At 40.5% G+C, this 9405-nt stretch overlaps 1 protein-coding gene across 1 annotated transcript in view; it reads right to left on the reverse strand.

The window, feature by feature from the left end:
- The window catches only part of ECT2L (epithelial cell transforming 2 like), a 99326-nt gene that overhangs the window by 28560 nt on the left and 61361 nt on the right, over positions 1–9405 (reverse strand). Inside the window, exons 9-11 of the mRNA XM_007946308.1 lie at positions 7314–7406; positions 4072–4254; positions 1564–1667 (exon numbers count right to left, since the gene is read on the reverse strand). Of these exons, the coding sequence (XP_007944499.1) occupies positions 1564–1667; positions 4072–4254; positions 7314–7406 (380 nt within the window). The remainder of the gene's footprint in view (positions 1–1563; positions 1668–4071; positions 4255–7313; positions 7407–9405) is intronic.

Raw genomic sequence — 9405 nt, forward strand, 5'->3', positions numbered from 1 at the left:
ATAAGGCCGAGCAGAACTGTGTCCTAGAGTTTCCAAGGCTATAATATTTACAGAAGCACACTGTCTCATCTTTCTCCCGTGAATGTACAATGGGTTTGAACCCGATCATTCACTTAGCACAGTGTAGTGTGTGTCACCTGAATTACACATAGAGCCAGTAAACAGGACTGTCTACTTAGTCACATACAGGCATGTCTCCTTTCATCGAGTTTCACTTTATTGCACTTTGCAGATACTGCATTTTTTTTTTTTTTTTTACAAATTAATGGTTTGTGGCAATCCTGTGTTATGCTCTATCAGTGTCATTTTTGTTCCAACAGTGTGTGCTCACTTTGTGTCTCTGTGTCACATTTTGGTAATTCTCATATTTCCAACTTTTTCTTAATGCTATTGTATATTAAGTACACCAACCAACACCAAGTACGCTTAGTAATCCTTGGGTGTATTAGGAGACATTTGCCCAATCTTTCAAGGCTTTGGGTTTGTGTCTGTGAACATCCCTGGTCATTTTATCACCAAAGCCCTCCAGGGCCATTACTCATTAGACACTGGTTAGAGCACTGTGAAGCTGTGTCCTCTGCTATCATAGCTAGCAGAGCAAATTTGTAGACTCCCCTCACTACAGCTCACCCTGGAAGATGTCTGGTGATTACACAGGAAGTCAAATAGAAACTGGAGCAGATACAAAATAGATAAGGAGTGAGGACCCCCAAAGATGGTGTTAAATTTGCCCACAAAGTAAAATTACAAGACTGGAAGAGAAGGATTTGAAGATCTTTCCCTGGGAAACTGAGAACCTCCTAGAAGCCCCCTGGGAAACAGAACCTCAAGACATTTTCCAAGTTAAAAGGATGCAAGATCCCTATCTTGCATGTTATTATCATTCCTATTCCTGCCCTACCCCCAGCTTCCCCAAAACTGAGCGGGAGCTGCATATTTCATCTCCCTAGAAGCCTGCTATGGTCTTTGAGGGGTTTCTGAAGACTGGCCTCTCTCTCTGAACAGTGTTCTGATCTGTGGACTGACTTTTCTGGGAGAATGTCTAAGACTTGTTCCTAACGAAAACGTTTCTTCAAGCTTCCTCCATGTCCATCCGTGACCAAATTATTGATTGGCTTATTTCTATTCATTAGTGCTCTCTTTTCCTTCTCTCATCTTGTCCCCTTTTGCTCCCTTGTCCCATTTTTACATCGTTTCACACTTTGTTTTTGCCTCGTTGTTTTAACTACTGAATAATGTTAATATGAAATGTAAAGCCACTAAGCCACTAATGTGTTTTTTAAAACAAACTACTTCTAACTAAAATGAAGCACACAATAAAAAAAACAGTTCACAAAGTAATCAACTTTACATAATTGACAAGATTTTTCTGTTTGTCTATTTTGCATACCAAATACATCTTGCAGCTAAAATCTTTCAATGCTTGCTTTTATACACAGATGCAATTTCTCTGAGTAACTGTTCACACACAAGGATACACAAATAAAACCAATAAATGCAAACACCAAAATTTATTAAAGCGTTGGGTATTTTGTGGTTTGCTTTCTTCAAAGAAACACTTACAGAATTTTCCTTTGACAGCTCTATCAGTCCATCTTCCAGAACCTCTGCAATTTCTTGGTTATTCAAGATGTTGACTGTACTCATCATGTCAAACATAAACTGTCCTGTAAACAGAATACCACATGTCCAGTGATTAATTTACATAAGAAATGTAATTGAGAAAAAAGACAACTCAGTCCTCACAGTCGCTTTTCAGTGGAGAAGAATGCAAAGGATGAGTGACAATCCTATTGTGCTTTGAAGATTATTCACCATGACAAAAAATAAAATGGTCAAACGCAATCAAATGTGCACCACATAAAAATTACCGCCGCAGGAAACTGACTTAAAATGAAATATTCAGAAGTAAACAATGAGGAAAGAACATGTGGAAAGGAGCATTTTACTTTAAATTTTAGATTCTCAAACTCACCAAATAGTCTCCGCACTCTTCTTCAACTCAATGCTCAATTTACAAATATTTAAAATACATAGAAATAGCACACAAACTTACACACAGAGAGATCTTTGAATTCTTTTGTATTTCAAACAACATGCACTTATTTGAATATAGTTTTCTTCCATTTGACTTCTCATTACCTACATATATCATCATGAAAATGCTTTTATCTTTAAAAGTTTCATCTTTCCACCTTTCCCTCTAGTCCTTAGTATCCATGAAAGAACAAGGAAAATTGAATTTCTCACCCATGGAGCCACACAGCTATTTTTAAAATTGGCTGAACAAGTGTGATAGAGTGCTTAGCACAATTTAAAAAAGGAAGATAAATTCCTGTTTTAGAGACATTTATGTAAAAAGACACACATAATATTGATTAAATACTTTCATGCATACTGGTGTGTACAGCTCTTGTATACAAACAAAACTGCACGTACTGCCGTCAAGTTGGTCCCGACTCACAGTGACCCCTCCTTGAGTTTCTGAGGGGGTATCACTATGGAAGTAGATTGACCAATCTTCCTTCCACGGAGTGGCTGGTTGGTTTGAACCACCAGCCTTCTGATTAGTAGTAGTCAAATGCCTTAGGCACTCTGCTACCAGAGCTCTTTTTTTTTTTTTCGGTTTTGGATTCAGAATATTACTGTATCATTCAGATTAATTGATTTTCAGGGAGAGAATTTTACTTAAACATTCACTACATCGTGTAGAGAGAGAAAGCAGTTTGACATAAGAAACATACAGGGATGATTTTGGATTCTGTAATGGGTAACCAGGCAGAGTGCGATTTTCTGATATTTTCCTTTGTAGGATGTGAAGATGAAATAGTATATTCTTACTTAGGTGTCTACTCGGCTTCCCAGCATGTGATCCAGCAGCTGTTTAACTTTTGGTTTCAAACATATGTCAAACCTTGTCTGTCAAAGAGTATGTTGTTGTTGTTGTTGTTATGTGCCGTCGAGTCAGACCCGACTCATAGCAACCCTCCTTGGATTTCCGAGGCAGTATCACTACGGAAGTAGATTGCCCCATCTTCCTTCCGAGGAGTGGCTGGTGGGTTTCAACCGCCAGCCTCCTGGTTAGCAGTCAAATACCTTAGGCACTACGCCACCAGAGCTCCTATAGTTGCCCCATCCTTCATGTGTCAGTTTGTCGTACTCTGGTGGCTTGCATGTTGCTGGACACTGGAAGTTATGTCATCAGTATTTCCAATCCCAGCAGGTCACCCATGGTGCACAGGTGTCAGGGGAGCTTCCAGACTAAGACAGACTCAGAAGAAGGATGGGGCCACCCACTGCTGAAAAAATTAGTCACTGAAAACCTCATGAATAGCAGTGAAAGACTGTCTGATATATTGTCTGTAAACATCACACCCACGAAAACCTACTGAGCCTGGTTCTACTCTGTAACACAAGGGGTCAGAATGAGTCAAAATCAACTTGACAGCAATGAGTTTGTTCTTTGTTGTTGTTATTTTTAAAATTTTATTTTAAAGAAGGGACTGATTTAGGTGAAGATCCATAGTTGAGACAGGGAAGTATTTACCAAAGAGTCTATTATGGTCATTCCATCAGGGGGATGGAGTAGGAATGAGAAAAGACATTCAGTGACGTCCAGTCATCTCAGCAAAGGACCAGAGGAGTCCAACAACAAATTATATATTTAACATAGTGACTAAATAGGTGGTGCAGAACCATTTAAGTAATGGATGCTATGGTCTGAGAGGTGCTTGACAAGGTGTCCAGTGATATATCTTCTAGAGCATATCGTAGTGGGAGAAGAACACAGCTCAGTAGCTAAGCAAACAATGTTTTTTATCTATTAAATAATTGACTCACATAGCAATGAATAAAATGCTAAAATTTTAAAACAGGAACAGCTGCAAAATTTTGAATATGACTACATTATTCTTCACGAATATTTATTATATTTAAAAGGTGATATGAAAACAAAGGAAATAGATTTTACTGAAAATGTTTAAGAATTAAAGTTTGCTTGCATCATTCCTCAACTTACATGCACTCTGGATGTGAAATTCAGTAATTAACCTGCAACAGAAGACTTCTTACCTATCATCTTGCCACTGATGTTCTTCTGCAACTCCTTGAAGAGGGGACTTAACTGTCTCCTTACAGATTTCAAGGTGTCTTCCAGGAAGTCGATGAGGCTGGACCAGGTCTGCAGCTTTGATTCAATGAAGTAGATGGAAAGAGGAGCCTTTTCCGGCTGTTGTCCCAGCCAATCACTGAGAACTGACATTATTTTCTCTTTTTATTATGGTAGACTTAAGCTCAAATGAAAGAATTCTACTTCTTATTTAAAGTACAAAAACTTAATTGTATTTATATTGGGTTTATCATTCCTTCTCATTGGAAGACTCAGATCAATGCCCACAGTCTTCTTTCAAAGGTGAAATTAAAAACTCAGGACACGATGAAGAATTTAGGCACTTGACTGCTAACCAGAAGGCTGGTGGTTCAAACCCACCAGCCACTCCTCAGAAGGAAGGTTGTGCAATCTACTTCCATAGTGATACTGCCTCAGAAACCCAAGGAAGGGTCGCTATGAGTTGGGTCTGACTCGACGGCACATAACAACATACTCTTTGACAGACAAAGTTTGACATATGTTTGAAACCAAAAGTTAAACATCTGCTGGATCACATGCTGGGAAGCCGAGTAGGCACCTAAGTAAGAATATACTATTTCATCTTTACATCCTACAAAGGAAAATACGAGAAAACCGCACTCTGCCTGGTTACCCATTATAGAATCCAAAATCATCCCTGTATGTTTCTTATGTCAAACTGCTTTCCCTCTCTACACGATGTAGTGGATGTTTAAGTAAAATTCTCTCCCTGAAAATCAATTAATCTGAATGATACAGTAATATTCTGAATTCAAAACCGAAAAAAAAAAAGGAGCTCTGGTAGCATAGTGCCTAAGGCATTTGACTACTAGTCAGAAGGGTGGTGGTTCAAACCCACCAGCCACTCCATGGAAGGAAGACTGGGCAATCTACTTCCCCAGAGATACCACCTCGGAAACCCAAGGAGCAGTCGAGCAGTCGCTATGAGTCAGATATTCTTTGCCCTACCCTTATTGATAAACATGTAAAAAGCTTTATCACATTAACTTCTATAAGGAGAATGAGAGGAAGAGAAGGAAGAAGAGGAACAGGAGGTAAAGGAGGAGACAAAGAAGAAAATCTACCATATTGCAAACAACAGTGTCCAGGCCCTGCTGGGCTCTGTAGGCCGACTCCTTTTTCCATAGGGCCAAATATGCTATCATTTGGTGATGTTGTTTTACTAACTAAGGCTCTCCAGGGCTGTTATTCATTGGACATTGGCTGGAGTGCTATGGAGCTGAGTTCTCCATTTACTAAGACAAATCACAGCTGACCAAGGCAACTTCTCAGATTCCCCTCACTACAGCTAACCCTGCTTCTGCTTCAAAACAAATACTCAAAAATATTAGGTCAATATGCTTTTTGTAGGAGCTCTGGTAGTGTAGTGCCTAAGGCACTTGACTGCTAACCAGAAGGCTGGTGGTTTAAACCCATCAGCCACTCCTCGGAAGGTTGGGCAATCTACTTCCTTAGTGATATCACCTCAGAAACCCAAGGAGGGGTCGCTGTGAGTCAGGTCCGACTCGACGGCACGTAACAACAACAACATGCTTTTTGTTACATCTACATGGAATTTTTTTACTTTTCACGTTTCATAATCATGCCAACTCTCCCCTGGTCTAGAAAGGCAGTGCCATTTGAGATTCGAGAAACAATGCTTTATATTTCTACATCACTCTAAGCCCTGTCTGATAGGAGGCAGGGAGTTTTATAGGGAAAATAATTAGCATTACTGTAGTGAAGCAGTTGGGTCTCTTGTTGCACAACACTGTGATCCAATATCTGCAGCTTTGGTTTCTAAATGAACATTTGCATTCAAGATGCATTTTGACTTTGTTCTTCCTCTCAGATAATGCTACCAAAATGGAACCAAAGGGTGTCTCTTCTGCCATCTCTTTGTAGTTACAATCCCTTTCTCCAAACAAAACCATATTGATAATATTTTACTAACAAAATATTTGCTTTTTGCTTATTATTCCTCTAGATCAGCAACTATACATTCTTGCTTAACTGTCAAAGACGGTATTTTCAAGAGAGTTTTTGCAAATGATGATTTGAAGCAAGTATTTGCAATAAATGATCCCCTTCTAAGCAAATGACTGAGTGATGGGAGAGTACATAGTTTGGGAAGTGATAGCATCTGTCAGAGGAGGAATGAAAGACAGTAATTGATACTGGCCGTGGTCAATATTTTTAACTGTTATGGGTTGAACTGTATCCCCAGGTAATAAGAGTTGTCAATTGGAACCCTTGTACCTGTGGCTGTAATCTCATAGGGTTTCTATATTTTGTTATTGAGGCCATATCAGTGCCGGGTGTGTCTTAAACCAATCACTATTTTTTTGTTTGTTTGTTTTCTCTTTTGGTGAAAATACAGTCATATACCATTTCAACAATTTCTACATGTACAACTCAGGACATTGATCACATTCTTCAAGTGGAGCAAACATTCTCACCCTCCTTCTCCAAATTGTTCTACCACCATTGATTTAAACCCACTCTTCCCTAAGCTTCTTATCTAACCTTTCAAGTTACTGTTATCAATTTGATCTCACATAGATAATTCTTTAAAAATGCACAGTGCCCAAGGCAGACATATTTTAGTTATTAAGATAAACTATTTTTTTGGTTTAAAGAAAACTTCAAGGGATAGTTTTACTTTAAGGCTTAAAGTTTAGATTCTCTCAGGGCAATCGTTTCAGGGTTCATCCACCCTCTGTGATTTCAGAGAGTCTGGATTCCATTGAGAGAATTTGAAATTCTGCTCTGTATTCCTCTTCCTTCTGATCAGGATTCTGCTATATAATCTTTGATCAAAATAATCAGTAATTTAAACCAATCAGTTTTTAATGTAAAAGAGCAGAATAAGCACAGAAGATACAGGGGGAAGAACAAGATTATCTGAGAATGCTGGAGGTAGACCAGTCTAATACTAGGAACTCCAAGGATCACTGGCTAAAGAAGCTGGAACAAGGATGATCCCTCAGAGTGGGCAGAGGGCCTTTTCCTAGAGTCAGCACTACTTCTAGCCTCCTAAACTGTGAGAAAGTAAATTTCTGTTTGTGAAGTCACCCCCTTGTGGTATTTCTGCTGTAGCAGCACTGGGAAACTAAGACTTCTTTCACTGATCCTGGATTGGGTATGCTATTGGGGATGATAGTCAGCTCCCATATATACTTACTGTGTTGGTAAGAGCCAGTGGCAATCCCAGTGGGGGCGGAAAACAGCGTGCCAGTTAGTTGAGACAGCTTAGAAAGAACTTCTATTCCTGCTTCTGAACAGTCAAAAAGACTTTCATTAGTTTACTCACAGGTTTTGCCGTAGAGCAGATAAATATTACTTAGGAGCATGAATGAACTGGCCAAGAAAGGTCACTTAGCAGTTCTGTTCCTCAGTTCAAATCCCTCCATGGAGCAGCCGAGGAACAGTTTACAGTTCACCCCTAAGTGCTGAGACCCAAACAAATTATTTATGAGACCTAAGCAGTAGGGCGGGGAGAGAGGGTAGGAATTTTGACCTGGTGCTTGTTTTCAGTTTTGGAATACTCAGTCCCCAAACTAAACCAAACCCACTATCATCGAGCCAATTCTGACTCCTAGTTACCCTACAGGACAGAGTAGAAGTGTACCACAGGGTTTCCAAGGTTTTAAATCTTTACCAAAGCAGTCTGCCTCATCTTTCTTCCATGGAGTGATTGGTGTGTTTGAACTGTCAATGTTTTTTGGTTAGTGGCTGTGGTAGTTTGGTTTGTGTGTCAACTTGGCTGGGCCTGGTTGAGTGGCTGGGCAGCTGATGGTAGTTAATCCCCATGAGGAGACTGGCAATCAGCTCCATGGTGGGCTCTACCACAAGCAGCTGAGGAGCTGCCTTTGGGATGTCGTCTGCTTCCTGTATAGAAGGAGAAGCTTTGCGAATGGTCTCTAGTCTTTGGCATGCGTGGACTCTGCATGTAGCCATGTCATTGCTCAGCAGCCTGCTATGCTCTGCCAACGTTGGGACTTACAGTGGACTTAAGTTAATGGCCTGCTTTTTGGTTTGGTAACATCGGGACTGTGCCTTTTTACTTGTCAACCTTGGGGCTTCTCAGCCTCAGCAGCCAGCAGCTGTGTGATGAAGAAATGCCTCTGGCTCCAGTGGGCCGGGAGCAGGAGGCAGAGCTGGACCCCAAGGTTGAGGGGCTTTCACCCAGCCCCTAGAGCCTGGCACTTTGAACTTGGACTTAAAGCCTCCAAATTGTAAGAATAAACTCCTGTTTGTTAAGGCCATCCCATTTGTGGTATATTATTGTCAGAGCAGCACTAGGGAACCAGAACAGTGGCCGAATGTTTTAACAGCTGTGCCCCCAGTACTCCTACTCAGCCCATACTAAGAGGAATATCTGCATACTATCTTCTAAAATGTTGTTAGGTGCCATTGAGTCAGCTTTGACTTCCAGTGACCCTCTGTACAACAGAACAAAACACTGTTCAGTCCTATGCCGGCCTCACAATACGTGGATACTTGAGCCCACTGTGGCAGCCACTGTGTCAATCCATCTTGTTGAGAGGCTTCCCCTTTTTCACTGACCGTCCACTTTATCAAGTATGATCTCCTTCTCCAGGGAATGATCCCTTCCAACAATATGACCAAAGTGACATGAAGTCTGGCCATTCTCACTTCTAAGGAACATTCTGGCTGCACTTCTTCCAGGACAGTTTTGTTTGTTCTTCTGGCAGTCTGTGGTATTTTCAGGATTCTTCACCAACACCATAATTCAAAGGTATCAACTCTTCTTTGGTCTTCCTTATTGATTGTTTGGCTTTCACATGCATATGAGGTGATTGAAAATCACCACCCGTAGAAGCAGCAGCAGGAAATCAGACATGATTATTGCACTGGGAAAATCTGCTGCAAAAGATCTGTTTAAAGTGTTGAAGAGCAAAAATGTCACTTCAAAGACTGAGGTGTGCCTAATCTAAGTTTTTAGGTGAGTACATTTTAGAGTTTTTTTTACATTTTTAATCGCCATATTTTCTAAAGTAGACTCAAAGGAGAAGTCTTATCCTGAGAGGATAGATTTAAAACTGCTAAATACAAAATTTTAGATACAGAATAGAATTGTTGTTGTTGTTGTTAAGTGCCGTTGAGTCGTTTCCGACTCATAGCGACCCCATGCACAGCAGAACGAAACACCGCCCGATCCCGCGCCAGCCCCACAATCCCCGCTATACTTGATCCCATCATCGCAGCAACCATATCAATCCATCTCGTTGAAGGCCTCCCCCTCTTTCGTC

The sequence above is a fragment of the Orycteropus afer genome, unplaced genomic scaffold, assembly GCF_000298275.1.
Source record: "Orycteropus afer afer isolate SDZICR_OR568_19922 unplaced genomic scaffold, OryAfe1.0 scaffold00155, whole genome shotgun sequence".
Lineage (NCBI taxonomy): Eukaryota > Metazoa > Chordata > Mammalia > Tubulidentata > Orycteropodidae > Orycteropus > Orycteropus afer.